This window comes from Cyprinodon tularosa, unplaced genomic scaffold (genome assembly GCF_016077235.1).
Source record: "Cyprinodon tularosa strain WSP-4 unplaced genomic scaffold, ASM1607723v1 ctg38, whole genome shotgun sequence".
In the NCBI taxonomy this organism is placed as follows: domain Eukaryota; kingdom Metazoa; phylum Chordata; class Actinopteri; order Cyprinodontiformes; family Cyprinodontidae; genus Cyprinodon; species Cyprinodon tularosa.
In genome coordinates this window covers 1,420,951-1,440,372 of record NW_024039096.1, presented here as the reverse complement: position 1 = coordinate 1,440,372, position 19,422 = coordinate 1,420,951, and the positions used below count along the sequence as shown (strand labels likewise).

At 38.8% G+C, this 19,422-nt stretch overlaps 1 protein-coding gene across 1 annotated transcript; it reads left to right on the top strand.

The window, feature by feature from the left end:
* The first annotated feature begins 4,683 nt into the window (after positions 1–4,683).
* Positions 4,684–16,377, top strand: acsl5 (acyl-CoA synthetase long chain family member 5). The gene is made up of 22 exons (XM_038296981.1): positions 4,684–4,817; positions 5,636–5,709; positions 7,751–7,933; positions 8,048–8,159; positions 8,464–8,528; positions 9,356–9,457; positions 9,544–9,643; positions 9,865–10,043; positions 10,119–10,151; positions 10,235–10,286; positions 10,553–10,626; positions 10,719–10,796; positions 10,880–11,014; positions 11,106–11,240; positions 13,145–13,240; positions 13,842–13,914; positions 14,074–14,162; positions 14,592–14,708; positions 15,405–15,548; positions 15,634–15,735; positions 15,969–16,040; positions 16,221–16,377. Exons 3-22 carry the CDS (start codon positions 7,778–7,780, stop codon positions 16,356–16,358), a joined length of 2,052 nt encoding a protein of 683 aa, XP_038152909.1. The 5' UTR covers positions 4,684–4,817; positions 5,636–5,709; positions 7,751–7,777; the 3' UTR covers positions 16,359–16,377.
* The last annotated feature ends 3,045 nt before the right edge of the window (positions 16,378–19,422 follow it).

The window sequence follows — 19,422 nt, the reverse complement described above, 5'->3', positions numbered from 1 at the left end:
CCCCCCAGCCACCGCCATGCCGGCGCCCCAGGGAGCCGCGGAGGCGAGTCCGCGGGCTCCGCCGGCAGCCGGACACCCTATAGTAGGGCCGGGCAAAGAACACCGGCCACACAGAGCGCCGAAACACGCCTCGCCCCCCGGCACCAAGCCCCGGCGACCGGCCGCAACACCCAACGCGACCGCACCACCCCCGAAAAACACACAGGCGGCCGCGCCCACCGAGCGCCGCAGAACCCCACCCAAAACGCCCCCCAGGCCAAAAGCAGGGCCCTGCCCCACCAAAACAGACGCCAACAGCGCGCAACGCAACAGACCGCGCACAGAACTGACCCAAGAGCAGAAAAGCCGCCCGGCGCCCGACCGCCAGAAGAACAGACCGCAGCCGGCGCAACCACCCCCCCCCAGCAGCCCGCGGGCAGCACGGAGCCAGAGCGGAGCTAACCACGCCGCTCCCCCACCGGACCAAGCCAGAGCAGCACAGCTTCGCCTGCCGCCCCCCCTCGCCGCTGCCCCCAACATGCCGCTGAAGCACCTCCGCCGCCCCGGCCCCCCCGACGCGCGCCGGCCGGAGCCACTCCACCCCCCACCCACCCCGCAGCCACAACCGCCGCGATCAGTGGGACCAAAGGAACTCCACCATGCCTCCAAGCGGGAAAACCCACCCAAAGACCCAACCAGCCCAGCCAGCCCATCCACACCAGCCCCCCAACACCAACCCCGCCGGAGCCGCCCAGACCCCCACACACCAGCGGCGTGCCACCAGCAGGACCCCCACCCAACGGGGCCGCCCCCCGAGAGAACAGACATGCCAATCCCCCCCCGGAAAAAGAACGCCAAGCAGAAAAGCCCCCCCAATGCGACAGTAGACACCAGACACTGACCTGCCCGCAACTGCTCCCCCCACCGGCAGAAAAAAAAAAAGATAATAAATAAATAATAATACATATGTATATATATATATATATATATATATATATATATATATATATATATATATATATATATATATATATATATATATATATATACATACATACATATACACATGCACACATATATACATATATATACATATAAATAAAGCTCTTGCACGCTTTTAAAGGCGTTCCCTCTTGGGAGCGGGTACAGGATTGTGCATGTGCTCTTTTTTTAAAGTGGAGAGGGCGGGTCTTTTTAAAAATTTGTGAAAATCCTCCACTATACCTATAACATGGGCATGCTTGATGTCATATTCTCAGAACAGCATGGGGACTTCTGACCAAAAGTATACTCAGGATAACAGGCGCTGAACTACTAAGGTGTCAGTCTGCTCATCAAACAATGTTTCAGTTGTAGAGGGTAAAATAGGTTATTATAACGATGTTTTTCTGGAAAAGCCTACATAAAATCTCTTTGAGTAAACAGAAATTTTGAAATTTCATTCTTAGTTATGCCATTGCTGGATCAAAGATTAAGAAACTTCACAGACACTTAAAAAAAAAACATTTGGGACTTCACATCATTAGTATTCACACCTTAAACTTCTTACATATTGTCATCCAACAGCAAAGTCCAACTAATATTACTGAGAAGTGTTTTGTCCAGTGGGGTCAGAACTAGGTACTGTAAAAACCAACTTTAACTGCCATTACAGACCTTTTGGGCTATTTTTACCAGCTGTACCCACAGGAGACTCATTTTGCATAATAACTCCAGTTCTTTCAGATTTTTTAACAAAGGGTTTTAATTGGCTATTAGTCTTGAATTTGACTTAGCCATTCTAACAAATGAATATACTCTAATCCAAACCCTTCTTCTGCTCTGGCTGTTTGGTTTTAGTCCTTCTGAGAATTTTTCTTCAAGGCTCTACATCTATCTCCATTCATCTTCGAAGTTACGAAGCATCTTTGTCCTTTCTTAGAAAGCACCCACATCAGGCCCATATCATAATGCTACCAACACTATGGTGTTTTAAAAACAAAAGTCAACAAGTTCAGAGATTTAAACACATTTTTTTTTTACAAATTAAGCAAGAGCAATTGATCTAATATGCTTGGTTTGGGCTGTGGGTGGAAGCAGCAGTATCTGGAGAAAATCTATATTTTCCTTCAAACTTTCATACCAACTTCAAACCTTTTATTGATAAACTTGTGAAGAAATTAAAAGTTAAACTGGGCTTCTTCTTTCGTAATAAGACATGTTTTTCTTTCGGAGTAAAAAAGCGGCTTGTCTCTGCCACATTTTTATCGGTCTTAGATTACCGTGACCTTTTTTATAAGAATGCTACTATAGAGCCATGACACATCACTGTGACCTCAGGTGGGATGGCCTTCACTCTCTATGAGAAGGCAGTGTCATTGGTACACTTTTATTTACAAGGCCCTTCTTGGATTACTGACATCTTACATTTGTACCTTACTTACACAGAAAAGCATGGCTTCTTATGCCCTGAGATCCAACGATCAGCTGTTGCTTATTGTTCCTTTTGCCCTCACAGAACTAGGGAAGAAAGCCTTTAGCTACACAGTTCCTTTTGCATGGAATTTTTTTACAAAGAAACTGGAAGTTGACTGAGTTTTTATCCTTAAATGCTTTTAAGTTGAAAGTGAAAGAATTCAAAGCAGCCTCAATTATCTGTAATTGTTTTAGTTGATATGTTTTTCTATGTACCCATCATTTAATTTAATGTATCTATGTTTATTATGTAACTTTGCTGCCTCCTGGCCTGGACTCCCTTAAAAAAGAGGTTTTTAATCTCAATGGGATTTTTTCCTCGTTAAATAAAGCTTAAATGACTAAATAAAAATCAAGGGGTTGACCATGGGAACTTTACCTAAACCTGTAATTCCAGGAAAAACTGCTGTTGTACATAGCAAAATACTTATCAATTTTAAACTCTCTACTTCACAGCAGACTTTAATGTTTCAAGATTACTGAGATACCCTGCAAAGTATATGTTTGCTGTATTTTTGCAAACTAAAACTGACATGCATTGGTTGCAAAAGCTGACTGCACTCCTGGTGAAAACTGCAGTGAATGGGATGGCTCCTCAATACATTGCTGACCTCCTCCAGATTTACTCTTCGGCACGTGCTCTGAGGTCTGAGGGCCATCTTCAGTTAATAGTGCCTAAGACAAGGCTTAAAAGCAGACAGAGATGGGAAGTAACGAAGTACAAATACTTCGTTACTGTACTCAAGTAGATTTTTCTGATATTTTTACTTTACTTTACTACTTATTTTTATGGCGACTTTTTACTTCTACTCCTTACATTTTTACACAAATATCTGTACTTTCTACTTCTTACATTTTAAAAAATTGGCTCGTTACTTTAGTTTTGAAGCATTTCAATGGAGTTACCGTTATTATTTTTCACGTCATCAATACCAAATTCAATCTAATTGGATGGGAATCTACGTTGCATTTGACGCACCACTACAAGATGAATCGACAGATTCGGTGGTATTCATTCGCGGCAAATCATTGCAGCTTGGTGGCGGTGGCGTTAGCATAGTAGTATGGACGACGAGATGATTAAAAATGAACACAACTGAGATCTAGTCCTATTGGCAGACATCCATTTAAAATGTAGGCAACAGCATGAAAAAAAGTGATTTCTACTTTTACTTATATACTTTAAGTAAATTTACAAGCATGTACTTTGTTACTTTTACTTGAGTAAAGAAGTTTAATCAGTACTTTTACTTTTACCAGAGTATTTTTTAACACAAGTATCTGTACTTTTAATCAAGTACGGAAAGTGAGTACTTTTGCCATCTCTGAAACCAGAGGGGACAAAGTCTGTTCTGTAGTTGGACCCAGACTTTGGAATACTTTGCCCCTCCATATTTGAACAGCCTCCACAGTGGAGTGTTTTAAGTCTTGTCTCAAGACCCACTTTTACTCTTTGGCTTTTAACACTGCATAATTGTGTGGCCCTCTTTGTCTTTTTCATTACTTATTCATTTAAAGCTCTTACTGCTTTTTTCTGTGTGTATTGGTTTTTTTTGTTTGTTTTTATGTGCAGCACATTGGAAACATTTTTTTTATCTGCTATATAAAGTGGATTGGAATGCAGCTACCACATAATCCAAGCCAAAAATGTCTGCTATGAAACTGGCTGATCATGAAACTCTTTCAAAAACAAACAATAGTGTTTTTTCTTGTTTATGGAAACATTTTTTGTTTTAATATGTAAATCAAGTTTATCATATATTCTCACTCTTTAGGATTTTTTTTTTTAAATGTAGTTAAGAGAATAACAGCCATTTTATGTTTAACCCTTTAATATTAATACAATTGTTCATCATCATTCAACAGATACCAAATCTATTTTATTACGAGGGATTAAACTTTTGGCATCATCAGATGAAATAGAAGATATTTAAAGGAGATAACGTTTAAATGACTTCATATCTACCAGAGGTCACTCCAAAGGTGGCAGTATTTTATCTATGGCTGTCGCTGGCACCCATAAATCCAATCAGAGAGGCCATAATTGTCTCTTTTTACCTTAACAGAGACAAATTTCCACTCTAACTTTTAATGAAAAATAAATGAATGTGTAAAGGGTTATGGTCATCAAGGAGTGGCAGAAGAATAAATGAAAACATCACAAATAATCCCCTGGGTGTGTTATCTGCAGTGAGTAGAGTTTGCAGGTTGAGCCTTGACCGGCACTGAGGAGCTGTCACACCTGTGTGCAGTTTGAGGCGCTAATGACAGCAGGCAGGCAGATTGTACATCTGGGGTGTTGCTGTCCTCAGCTGCTTTTGCTCAGGGGATCTCTGCTCAGCCTGATCCCAAACTGCTGCTTCTGGTAATGCTAATCCCACCAGGTAATAATCAACACTTTACAAACCAACTTTATAGAATAATGAGAATCCGCACCAAGCATTGCTTTGCAAAATCAGCACACAAAGGTCATAATGCATTCTTAAAACTCAGCTTTGGCATAAAGGCATTTAACTCAAAGATCTTTTTCTTTGTTGATATATTAAGTAAAAACTAATTTTAACTGTCTATTTTTTTGTTTTTGTTTTTTTTCCTTCTGTTCCATATTTGTTCTCTGGGAGTTCCAGATAGATCTGCATTTTCTTTTTCCCCCTAATCTTATTGCAGATGTGCTCTTCAAACTTAAGATACTCATCGGGGCGATATCTGCTAACTGTTTTTGCTTTAAGATGTTTATTAAGCTATAACATCAATGAGTGTCTTTACAGATAGAACTGAACGTAACAGGAAATTGGGTGGCATGTCGCAGAGGCTCTAAACCATAAATGTTGTTACTGTTTGTAATAGTTGTGCATGTGTGTGGGTTTTTTTTTTCCACTGCCTAGGATTTGAATTATTTGTACTTTGGACATGCTAAAGTGTAGATAAGGGTACTAATCTTTCATCAGGTGCAACTTCTTGATTTCTTCTCTTTTTCCTTTGTCATTAACTGATAAGTCTGTTTTATCTTTCTGTACTGCAATTAAGAAGGGGCAAGCAGAAAAACCCTCTGAAGTAACTTAATAAATTGCACAACCTTCATGCTGTGAACTACAAACCAAGATCCTTTTGTTGCTTTTATTCTTTTTATCAGTGGGGGTAATGGTGACCAAAGTTCAAAGATCCTAAGTCATCAGCTGTTTTATCTGCTTTTGTACTCCAGGCATTTCTCTCCCAGAGCAGAGCCAGAGGATCTGCAGTCTGCACTCACCGCACACCTGAGAGGGCTAGCAGCAGGTTGGTATTCCATCCAGGAATAATGTTTTAATTTGGCCTCATTTAAGGGCTTTTTGTGTTGTTAAACGGTTGCTTTAAATCATTTTTGTTGCCTGTTCTAAAAACGATTGTTTCAAGAGATCTGTGTGCTGCCACTTAATAGTTTTCTCTGAGCCGATGCATATTTGTCCAGTTTGAAAAATGTGTATTTGAAAATGCGTACAACAAAAGTTGGTCTTAGTTCATTTACAAACTGACTTTAAACTCTATAAATTATTATTCAGTTGAGAATGAATTGGTATGTTGGTGCAATTTAAAAGTGGGAACCAAAGAGTGGCATTGTCATCTTCCACTGTGTTTGCATAAGAAATGCCTGCAAACCATGACCAAATGTCCTATGTGAAAACAAATCTTATCTTTTTTAGAGTAGGTTATAAGAGTAACTTTTGCCTGATTAATGCAAACTTAAACCTGGAGCTGCTGAGGCTACCATAAAAGCAGAACTCTGGAGATGTTTAAATATGGAGTAAGATGGCCGTCGATAAAGTGTATGCATCTACATTTCTAAGTGCAATTCAGCACACGAGATATGATTCAGAATTGTATTTGTTTTCAACAAATGCACGTGACATCAGATATTTCGTGCAAGTTTAGAAGTTACAGTACAAGTACAAATCGAGTCACAAATTTAAAAAGATTAATCGTCAACTCCTGATTAAGCTGTTGCACTCCTCACCAGTTAGTGGCAGTAATTTACCAGAAGGTTCTTTGCCAACCACAAATAAACCAGCAGAAGTTTAAAGGTGATTGGTGAACAATTTTCAGATATATTAATGCAACCAACTGGTTAGGAGTGTAAAATTGCTTCACCAGGGATGTAGTTTGGCATTTGTAAATGTGTGACTGGTAATTGTACTGCTGCAAAGTTTTAACTAGAATTCATATCTTCTAAACTGGTATACTCTCAGATGTAACATCTGATGAATGCACTAGTTGACAAAAGAAAAATTCCAAATCTAATTCCCTTACAAATTTGCATCTTAAAGAATTTGTTGGATCTATAAAGTAAATACAACGGTCAAAATACTGGGTTGAATAGGAGAGGAGAGAAGAATTGTTTGAATATTTCTGCCTCAACTGTGACATTGGTCCTCTTAAAGTGCTATTGAGCCTTTTTTTTTTTCCTGAGATAAGTTCAGTTCTGTAAGGAATGTGACATTTTCACAATTTAGCTAAAGCCAGGGTCCAATAATGTGACCAAGGCTTTGACACACCTAGGGTGATGAAAATTTTACATTTCTCTAAAACCCATGAAAGGACAAGATGAAAACTGTTGGTAGCCTGCCAGGAACATAAAGGCAGAGCAGGGAAGATGGGATTGTTCTTAAAATGGCTTTGTCTGGCCTAGACAATTTTTCTTGCTTTAAAAAAAATATCCAGGCATTGATTAAAATCTTTCAAAACCATGTAAGACTGTTTTGATTTGACAAAAGGAAACAGGAACTATGGGCATATCTTGGACAAAAGCACTCGTCAACAGGAAAAAGAAAAAAATCTATCATCCCCACGGTGAAAGATGTTGTTGGTGGTAGAGGCAGAATATGGATTTGCTTGTCTTGGGATGGAAATGAGGCACTTGTCAAGGTAAAGGTAGTTAGAAAATTGTGGCAGATGCAAGAAAGTTTGAGCCTCAAATCTGTGGTTCTCTGTTAAAAAACTAGAAGTGAAAGATTTCATATTTTAGTCGCATGACCACAAGAAAACATCAAAACTAAGACGGGAATGAAGTTTTTGGACAGTCGAGTGTTAATCTGAAGGAAATCTGTGAGGGTCGCCTAAAAGAGGGCTGTCGAATATTTGCTTTTTTTGTTGTTTTTTCCCTAAGGAAAACCGGAAAAGTCTAGATTTGGAATACTTGTACAAATGTAATCAGCTTGTCTTCTTAATTTTACCTATGTTTTGGGAATTTGTATTGAAAGGGTGTTTCATCACTATAACCTGACTTTTTATCTAGAAGCTTTGTTTTCATATTAGAAGTTTGATATATTGGTTCCTCTCATAGATCTACCACCCCAGCTCATCCTGCACCATGGACTTCATCTTCCAGTTGCTCTTCTCGCCTCTCCCAACCCCAGTGGTTTTCTCATTGATTGCTGTCGGTGTTGCCACCCTTTATTATCTTAATGCACGACCCAATCCGCTCCGCAGTCCAGCTGACCTCAACAACCAGACGCTTGGAGTTAAGGTGATATGTGCAGAAAGTTACTGTAGTCTTATGGTTTAATAGTGTGGTCATTCTAATGAGATATTTTCTTAGAAGTCACTTAAAATCTAAAACTTGGATGATTTCTCTTTTCAGGATGGAGCAAGAAAAAGTGCCTTGTTGGAAGACAACAACAACCTGATGTCATATCACTACAATGATGCAAAGACCCTTTATGAGGTTTTTCATAGGGGCCTGAGGGTCTCAGGTAATCAGTTTGTTTAACAATGGACAAGAAATTAGGCTACACTTTGTACCATCATCTAAAAATTATAAATGTGTTAAGATTCTGTTAATCTGATCAAACTTGAAATGAAAGTACGCCAGAAAAGCAGCAGCTAGAAAAGCTGCATTGTTATTGATTTTCATAAGGAACTAATTAGATCAGACAAGAATCCACTTGTGGTCAAATGATCTGGCAAAACCAAAATATGGTGCCTAGTTAAGCAGAGTGTGAAGTCTTCTGAAAGCACTGGTACATGAGATGACATAAAGTCCATCTTATTTTACAGGTAATGGAGCATGTTTGGGCTACAGAAAGCCAGGAAGGCCTTACCAGTGGCTGAAGTACAAACAGGTACAGTCAAATGGTTTAAAAGGACCGTGATTAACTTTCTTGACAATTACAGAGAAGACAAATATCTGATCTCATAATTAGTCTACAGATTTTGAGGAAATGAGTAGTCCACTTTAATCAGTGCATTCTAAAAAGAATTATACATTTCTAAATGATGTAAAGCAGAGGTCACGGATTAGCGGACCGCAGTCCGGATCCGGACCCACCTGCTGGCTAATCTGGACCCAACCTGATTTAAAACATTTATAAATTACCGCATCTTGTCCGATGCACCTTGGTATGTGCTTGAGAATGGCTTTGTCACCATTTAAACTCTGGTTTAAAAGCCTTGTAGTGCAGCCTAAATCCCACTGCTCTCATTAAGCCAGAAAAAAGAAAGGGGGAAGAAAAAAATAAATGTCAGTTCAGGTGTTTTATAAAGTATGTGAATCAGGAAATTGTTTTTATACCAAACTGAACGATTGTTCTCTACTACATTCAAAAAACACTTTACACACATTTTATGTATAACATGGAGACATAAAATACAAATTTTATTTCAGTGTTACATTCAGTTTAAAGTAACAGATTATAATTAAAACTGTCTCCGGACCTTTGCTGGTTGATTTTTCTTTATTTGGACCCTGCTAATTTTTAATTGGTTACCCCTGATGTAAAGTGTATTCAATATATGTTCTTCTTGGAGAAAGTTAAATCTTTTTCAAACCTGGACTTTTGAATATGACCTTGTAGCAACAACTGAGATTATTTTTATATGTGCTTAAATTATAATTGTAATCGCCATTAAAGAAGTTGTGCATAAATGCTCTTATCTTTTTCACCTGAAGGTTTCTGACAGGGCACAGCATCTGGGGTCAGGACTTCTTCACAAAGGTTTAAAGCCCAACTCTGAGACATTCATTGGCATCTTTGCTCAGAACAGACCTGAGGTAGTATTTCATTTAACATAAAATATCTTGTTTGCTTTTTTCCGGTTATTATTTTCTCTAACTTCTGTTGTCTCACAAACTTTCAGTGGATTATTGGTGAGCTGGCATGTTACACCTACTCCATGGTAGCAGTCCCCCTGTACGACACTCTGGGTCCTGAGGCTCTGGTCTTTATTATCAACCAAGGTAATTGGAGCTTTACTCTCTCATGATGCTAATTGCAGAGACCATAAGAAGTTCAGCAAATATGCTCCCAAAGGTGTCTGAGGGATTTAAATCTTATCTTCTCTTCATCAGTATATTGGTTTGACTTTGTCTAAACTTATACTTGTGTAAATTTGCAGAAGAAAAGCATGGTTTAAGGGCAGCCTTAACACAAATATGCACATTTTATTTTCTTCCCTAAGCTGAGATCTCTACAGTGCTCTGTGACAACCAGAAGAAAGCAGAAGCCCTGCTGCTGAACCATGAAAAAGGCCAAACCTCAGTTCTCAAAATGGTTGTGCTCATGGACTCTTTCAGCACTGAGCTGATTGAGCGAGGAAAGAAGTGTGGGGTGGACATTTTGTCTATGGAGGAATTGGAGGTAATGAACTACTAAAACCCAACGTACCTTATTAGAAATCACTTGACATAACCTTTTTTTTTTCTTAAACTTCAGGGACTGGGAAAAGGTAATCTTCAAAAGCCACTTGTAAGTCATGTTTTTTCCCGTCCCGAAATATTTCTAATGTGTTAAACTGCAAACTCTGAGGTACTGATTTCATTTCCAAATAGCCCCCAAAGCCAGAGGACCTCTGTATCGTTTGCTTCACCAGTGGGACGACAGGTGATTATCTACTCTATAGTTTGCAGAAATTTCAGACTTTTATGTCTAATAACCCAGACGTCCCTTTGAAACACAACTGTCTGTTTATTGTGAAAAGCTCTAAAAGTCCAATAAACTTTTGAAGGGAGTCTAAGAATTTTTTTTTACAACTTTTAGAAGGTTAAAAGTTAAGCTAATGCTAAAGGCATGATTTTTGCTTCTCAGAAGAAATGTAGAGCTGATTTAGTTAATCATGACTTTCTGGCCTTTTTTAATTTTTCCTAAAGGAAACCCAAAGGGTGCGATGTTGACGCATGAAAATGTTGTTGCTGATGCTGCAGCTGTCCTCAGAACCTTCGAGGTACAAGCAAATACACCTGTATCCACATTAAGGCATTCATTCTTATTCCTTTTTTTCCATTCAGTTTGATTTGTGTCATTTGGCCCTTTCAGACATCCTTAGTTCCATCTCCTGAGGATATCAGCATTTCTTTTCTGCCTTTAGCACACATGTTTGAGAGGATTGTACAGGTAAGTAGAGGGATTCTGTTGAGATCAAATTCCTGTTCAGGATGTGTGTGAGAGTGTTGGATGAGTTTTCCTGAATGTTTCAGACAGTGGTTTATGGTGCTGGGGCCAAGGTGGGGTTCTTCCAGGGGGACATTCGGCTGCTGCCAGATGACATGAAAACTCTACAGCCCACAGTTTTCCCAGTGGTGCCTCGACTCCTTAATCGAATCTATGACAAAGTTGGTAGACTGCTAAAACAGCTGTGCTTATATTTTTCCTTTTTAAATGAATGGAAGTTTTGTTACTACAGCTCTCCATCTCTGCTGCCAGGTTCAAAGTGGAGCCACAACTCCCTTTAAAAAATGGCTGCTTAACTTTGCTGCTGAGATGAAATATGCTGAGGTGAAGGACGGCATCATCAGGAAAAACAGTATATGGGATAAGCTCATTTTCAACAAAGTCCAGGTATGGTCTCTTGAAATGTATACAATCTAAACCCAAAGATTGAATTACTAATTTTTAACTCTCCAATCGCAGGCTAATTTTATTGAAACATTTTCTGAACAGATTTTACATTTTACTTCCCAATAGTATTATCACTTAATTTGCTTTGCACACCTGCTATAAATGTGCAAACTTTGATTGCAATCTTTCATTTCAAATTAAGGACTATTATTCCCTGCATATCTAAGATTTGATTGGGGGTGTGTAAAAGTTCAGGAGTGCAGCAAAGACATACCTGTGTATGGCAATGTTATTTCGGAGGGACCCAACATGTTCCAGGGCATGAAGGGATAATATAGCCTCTCTGCCACATTATGGGTCAGCCTGCAGGTCTTCTTGGGGTTAGAATTTGCCATCACAGGAAAACATCCAGGAATCTTTTGGATCATATGTTCAAACCACCTTGACTAACTTCTTTAATGCATAAGAGCAGTGGCTCAGTTATAAGCTCCTCGCCATATGTGGCTCCAGGTTCACATGCTCTGTATGCTACATTAACTGTTTGTAATCAGTAAAATGGTAAATGGCATGTACCTGGGGCGCACTGACAGAAGCAAGGCTGCGATACACCGGTGCCACCAGCCAATCAGACCACCCTTAGTAGGCAATGCATTTGAAGTGTCTAGCCCAATGACACAACACTGAAAGTCTTAGCTGGGGCTTGAACTGACAACCCTCCGGTTGCCGGGCAAACGTCTAAATCCAACGCCACCGTCTTCCCCCAAACAACTGCTGAGGTAGTTGATCATTTGCAATTAACTGTAACTTCATTTGATGCATTTAAGATCTGTTCATGCATTCAGACGGCACCTGTGCTTAATTTTTGAAATGTAGTAGATCTGTCTAAGTTTTCCTTTCTGTCTTCTTCTCTGACTCGGTTGGTCTTTAGAAAAGGGTGTTTGGCTGCATTATTCATGATAAAGTGACCTCGTCCCTCTGTGTTGCAGACAGAAGGCGTTCATTCATTGCATCACAGGAAATGCTTATTATAGTTTTATTTTTCGTAGAACAGAATAGAATTGGATCTGGACAGAGGTGGAAAAAGTGAATTTGGGCAATTCGTTTGCTCTCTGGGGAGGCCTTTAAAAAAAAAAAAAACTCCAGAGACAGACATGCACCGACTTGTATAAAAGTGTAAATTTGACAGGAAAACCAAAAGGCTGCTGTATACTAGTTTGCATTACGTAAATGTAAAATGCTTTGGGGTGTTTGGTTGTAATATGGTATCCCAGCTGCTTTTGGAGTGACTGCGCTTTTAGGTCAGAGGTGTGTGGCATGCGGAGGGCAGTCTGTGTTTACTATGGTGCCATTTTCAAAAAGTTTTTTAGGGGGACTATAGTGGGACTCAACATACTTGGTGCTGCTTTAGCTTTTGCTGTCAGGACATTAGGCTTAATTTAAAGGAAACGTCATTATCATAACTACAAAGACAATGTACAGATGTTTGTTATGGTGGCAGTACCAGGATTTTCTCAAATCACATCGTTGGTTTTAAGCAACAAAGGTTTAACTGCTACTAACTTCAGTTTATAAGACTTTAGAAAAACAAAATTATTTTTGGACTTTGTTATAATTACTATTTACTTCACTTTAAAAAACAAACTAAGGCTTTAATAAAACTCCCTCTTAGGGACTGTGTATTGGTCACTCTTGTGCTTCAATGGTCACATAAGATCCTGTGCTTCAAAACATGCTAATGTTCACTAGACAGATTTTTCATTGACTTGTATTCTTTTTGTTTTAAGGTTTTGCCATTTTAGTTCTCTTTTTTTTTATGCAAAGAACCTTGCTTAATAAAAGTGAAATTTGCTTTTATAAATGAACTGTTTTACACAGTGACTGTAAACATGTCCTACCTTATTCAGGAGTCTCTGGGGGGCCGTGTCCGGATCATGGTGACCGGAGCTGCACCCATATCACCATCTGTTCTTAGCTTCCTCAGGGCCGCTCTGGGCTGCCAGGTGATAAACCCTTAATCCTCTTGGTGTACTCGATGACTAGTTATGAATGCTTTGTCTCTCTTTAAGAATATTCATCTTACTATTCTACTTACTTGTGGATCCCTTAAACAACCACACTTTTCTTTGCTTTTTTTTTATTTTTTTCTCCCAAATTACATTGTAGGAATATTTTGTTTTTTGCCACAACAGCTATTGGTAAAAAAAAAAAAAAGATCTTTGCAGTTGTTGTTATTAATAACTTTCAAATTTATTTCCACAAGTTGTGGCTTTATTAATGGCCATTTAGTTGCTTTTTCTCCCCCAGTCTCCACAGCTTGGAACCAGCTGTATGAAAGGTTTGGTCTTGCAATACAGCCTTTTTATACAGTAGTCTGTCGACACATGCAAGTTATCCTACATTTGAACAGATTATTTATACATATTCATTTATGAAAGATGTTTCAATAAACAATGTTACAGGAAAGGCTAACTCAGGAGGGTTTTAACCTGTTTAGAAATTTTAAAGGAGCTTCTTATAAAGTGATAGTGATGTTGGTTTTTGGAAAGGAACAATTGCTTAAAATTGATTCCAGATGTTTCTTCTTCTTTGTGATTCTCTCAGATCTTTGAAGGATACGGTCAGACGGAGTGTGCAGCAGCCTGCACTTTCACCTTACCCGGAGATGCAACCTCTGGTATGCAGCTGGTGCAAACTATAACACAAGACCACCTGTTTCTATATGCTTTACCAAGTTTGAGATTTATTTGTAATGTTGACAAAAGGGTCATATTTGAGATGAGATTGAAAAGGCTGAGCAGGTTGCAAAAAATAGAAAATTCCCTTTTTATTTCAGGTCATGTTGGTGTGCCCCTGCCTTGTAATTTGGTGAAGTTGGTTGATGTGGAGGAAATGAACTACTTTGCTTCAAATGGGGAAGGAGAGGTAGACTGAACAGAAATTCTCAAACCGGTTAGCATGGCTTTGCAGAACAGTAAAGAATCACAGTTCTTGCTTTCCACTTGAATAATGAGCCAGCAACTTGAATCCTGATTTATAACTTTCAGTTCACATGTACTTAAAAGAAAGCCAGGCTGATCTCTTCTGGTTCTTGCATGGCTAAGTGAGTCCACTATTATCACTTAAGGGCCCATAACTTGCATTCTATTGATGCAGACGTTGTGAAGCAGGCTACGTTGGGTGCAGAGTGTATGCCCTGAGAATTTCCTACTGTATAAAACATATATGTACATAAATTATTGCTTAGCTGTGCAATTCCAAGGCCTCTACTTGGAATGTGTCATATGTATTTTCTGCTCTGAAAACGACTCTTTAAATTTGTCTTATTTTCTATTTTTTCTTTTCTCCCCACAGGTGTGCATTAAGGGCACAAATGTATTCAAGGGCTACTTGAAGGACCCGGAAAAGACTGCAGAGGCCTTGGATAAGGATGGTTGGCTCCATACTGGTGATATCGGCAAATGGCTTCCGGTAAAATGCAATAGATTTGTTTTACCATCTAAACGGTGCCTTGCAAAGATATTCATACCCCTTGAGGTTTTCCACTTTTCTGTTGAGTTAAAACCCATCACTTGATCATCTTTGAGATTTTATGAGATAGAACAGCGAGTAAAGGATGACTGGAATGAGAAAGATGCATGGTGTTTGTTTGCTGATCATCACTTTGTCTGCTTAGGATGCAAATACTAAATACTATGTAAATCATAGTACTTAAAAAGAACTTAGTTGTTGCTAAAGCTCTTATTTCACTTCCTATCTGGTTATATCTCCGCATAATTGAAGATTCCAACCCAGATTACAAATGTACTATGTCCTACAAGCATCAACCTCAATACTTTTTCTTCGGGTACAGTTAGTAATTGGTCATCTCTATATCATCTGTGTTTAATTTGGTTCTATAAATGCTATTTGATACTACTAGGTCAACCGTTCCAATAATAGAATCACATGCCATTACTTGTATACATTTAAAACAATGCAAGATCTTTTATTCAAAGGTTATGTACAATAGTTTTTTTTTTTTTTTTTTTAGGTATCTTCCAAACTCCAATAAACCAGATTGTATCACTTTAGAAGTGGCACGATAAATTATTTCAGTTATAACAAACCAGTTAATATTTCTTATGTCATGGGATTTATTTTTTATTTTTTTCTCTTTTACACTAGAGCGGTGTCTTGAAGATTATTGACCGAAAGAAGAACATCTTCAAGCTGGCTCAGGGGGAGTACATTGCCCCAGAGAAGATCGAGAATGTTTATGTCCGCAGTGGACTTGTGGCTCAGGTGTTTGTTCATGGTGACAGTTTGCAGGTAACATTTTTATTCCCCCTCATGTGCCTTTCAAAGTTCATTTAATTTAAAAAAAATCTAAATAACTGTTCTATTTCCTGTGCAGTCCTGCCTGATTGCTATTGTGGTCCCTGACGCTGACACCCTGCCAGGTATTGCAAAATCTCTCGGCATCCAGGGCTCCATTGAAGAACTCTGCAAGAACACAGTAGGTTTATGTGTGAAACGTGTAGGACGTCTCCCCTCTGGAGTTTTAGACTTATGACTGAAGTCAAGAATTTTCAGGGAACATGATCATTAGTACTAAATGCTGCCAGTTGGTGAATTCTGCAAGCTTGCTGTAAAACTCATAAACTAAATGTCTGCAAATAAAATTTGAACAGAGGTCTGTAGACGGAGACATGTTCAACTGAATGACTAAGAATAACTTATTCTTTTCAGGATATTAAAAAGGCCATAATTGCAGATATGACCAAACTGGGAAGAGAAGCTGGTCTAAAGTCTTTTGAGCAGGTAAAGACTGAACATTTTTCTGTCATAGCAGATGGGGATTCAATTATGTAATGTCTCTGTTGTGAATGATTTGGTCATTTCCATTGAATGTACAGGTTAAAATTCATGCTCCAACTCTGACGCTCTTCTTGTGATCCATGTGTTTGAGGTTTAAATCATCTTGTATTGTCTCTGATGCAGGTGAAAGATGTACATCTTCACCCGGAGCTCTTCACCATCGAGAATGGCCTGTTGACTCCCACCCTGAAAGCAAAGAGGCTTGAGCTGAAAGCTCTCTTCCAGCCAAAAATCGACAAACTTTATGCCAACATACAATAAATTAACAAGCAGATAAAAATGTTGGTCTTGAGGTTTTTTTTTTACCGCTGGTTCAGCTTCTCTGTTTACCACCGATTTAAAACAAATCTCCGCTTAAGACGCTTTACAAAATGGATGACAACAGAACAGGTGGCGTTTACATTATTTGGTCCATTCAGATTTGAATTGCATAAGAATTTGACTTTATCCTTGTTATAAAATAATTACAAATGTCCTACTCTTTAAACTAAGAATATTTAGCCTACAGAGCCACAAAATATTAAATATGGCTAAACTAAAAGGCATAAAAAGCTTAGTCATTTATAGGATTTAAACCCTGGTGCCGTTTTCTAAATGCTGGTTTAGGTCAATCGTTTTGATTTATAATCTTCACTCAAACTCAAATCTGGGGTTCTGAAATAGTTTAGAGTTTAGGCTTAAATCTTTTTACTTTTAATTATCCCGTCTTTTTACTCCAACTCAACTTGTAAAAGGTTGAAAAGACATATTAAACTGCCAAGTTTTAAGGAAGTCAAGAAACATTTTTAAGCCAACACTGCCACCATATGTTCAAATTCTGTACAGATTAACTTTGTTGAAGCTTAAAGGAATAGTACACCCAAAACATGATTAGCCTTCATTTTCTACTCACCCCCATGCTGAACAACACTCTGGAGTACTTTTTTGATATCTCAAATGCATCTGGAGATCTGGGAGGCTTCTTGCTGTCTGCTGACATTCAAATAATGGAGGTGCCCAGCGCCCGAGGCAGAAAGGTGTCAATATTCCTCTAATGTCCTGAGTGGGTAGCATCCAGAATTTACTCGAAACGAAGTCATTTAGAATGTTTTTAGAGCATAAACAGTAGTGTATAGGATTTCCTGAAAGCGCGCGCCTGCATGTTCACGACGCTACGGAAGCCGGCAGACCAAATCAGATGAAAGTGCGCATTCAGCGTCTGCTCTGCCGATAATGCAAGCGTAGAAGAAGAAATGTGCTGTTTACCTGTGCAAAGAAAGAAACAACGAAAGAAAAAATGTCTGAGGACTTCAGTGTTGAGGAAGAGCATGAGTTCTTTGCCGAGCTGAATGCGCACTTTCCTCTGGTTTGGTCTGCCGCGGTTTCCGTAGCGTCGTGAACTCGCTTTCAGGAAATCCTATACACTACTGTTTATGCTCTAAAAACATTCTAAATGACTTCGTTTCGAGTAAATTCTGGACGCCACCCACTCAGGACACTTGGAATACATTGGACGAGCAGTATGGAGGAATATTGACACGTTTTTTGTGGACTTTTATGGACCTTTCTGTCTCGGGCACCATAGACCTCCATTATTTGAATGTCAGCAGACAGCAAGAAGCCTCCCAGATCTCCAGATGCATTTGAGATATCAAAAAAGTACTCCAGAGTGTTGTTCAGCATGGGGGTGAGTAGAAAATGAAGGCTAATCATGTTTTGGGTGTACTATTCCTTTAAGGTCTCTGTGACAAGGAGGAAATGACTGACTTGTTTATTTTGCACTAAAAATCTCCCCCCTCGTCAGTTTTCACCATCCTCATCTTCTCATCCCCTGCACAACGGGACACAGATGAAAGCATTAGAATGATTTAACTACATTAGTTTTAGTATAAATAAAAGCTTACTGGGCTGGTTTTAATGTGGATCTCTTGGCTTTCTGTAAGGCAGGTAAAATAATTCACTTTGCACATATGCATGTGGTTTTTTTAACACACCACCTACGGAAAAGGATTAGGGCCACTGGGGAAAAAAAAAAAAAAAGTTAACTGATTTTAAAATTTTATTTCAGTTTGGTATGCTAAACTGAAATAAAATTTCAAAATCAGTTGACTTTTTTTTTTTTTTTTTTTTTTCCCCCAGTGGCCGTAATCCTCTTCCGTACACCTCAAATCAATAATAAACCCTGCAACATTTTAAAGGACATCCTTTTTAAATCTATCCATTGGACTGATATTTTTCCCCCCTATTAAAGCAACACAGAATAATGCAAAATTTTTATTTTTTTTTTATTCTGCACAAACCAGGTAACGGGTCACAACAAGATGCCAGACTTGTTAAAAGTTAAGGCATTTTAAAGCTTCAGCCCCTCAATTTATGGATTTGACACCAAATTTGACTACATTTCACTTATTTAATTCAGTGAGTTTACTTTGCATTATATATATAAAAAAAATTGGGTTAAATACAGTACAAATAACAGTTATTGTTAAGAATGTCTGGCATAGTGTGCAGGGTTCAGCTTTTCAGCGTAGAAAATGTTTTGGATCTGACCTAGATTAAGACTTTGTTTCAAATGCCCCAAAGAAATGGTGACTTAGGAAATGGCGTAACTGATGCAATGGGAAAATATTGAAAAGATGCAGGTTATTTTATCAGGCATGCAGTTCACTTTTCTTAAGATGGTGGTTGATTCTGCAATTTTATGTAAAATCCTTCTAAAATGATATTCAAATTCATGTTTTTCTTTTGGGAAGGATTTTATTTATTTTTTTTGTGAGGGTATGCACAAGAATTAGACCTGTGCATGTATATTCATGTAGATGTAGTTTTTAACACTTTTTCCATGGTTCATTTACCGCTGTTTCCTCATTTCTTACACAAAAGGTGAAAAACCTAAGCAAAACACTTTCTGACAGACAGCAGGTAAGTCTGTGGCTTGATCTGAATTCCTGAAATTATTAAGTAGACTTAAATTTGAACTTCCCGGTGCAAGTGCATCAGTGGGCACCATAAGTACTATCAGAATAGTACTGGCAGCAGTGGTGTGCAGACTTTTTGAAAGGCATGGTGCAGCCTGCTTGATTGGACACTCAATGAATGGGCCACGGCACCTCGCTATGATAAATCTGACCTTCAGAGGATGCACCCAGGAAGAAAAATGCCCACCTTTTGGAGTTGAACAAAAATATGCAATATGCATGCAAATGTACACGCCTTCATGTGTTCGGGTTTTTTAAGGAACAACCTCAGCCATTTGTTACATTTGGACAACTTTCTTTTTTTTTTTTTTGGAAGGCTATAGTCCCAGTTTGATCATTCATGTTTCTGAAGGCTGCCTGGATTCAGT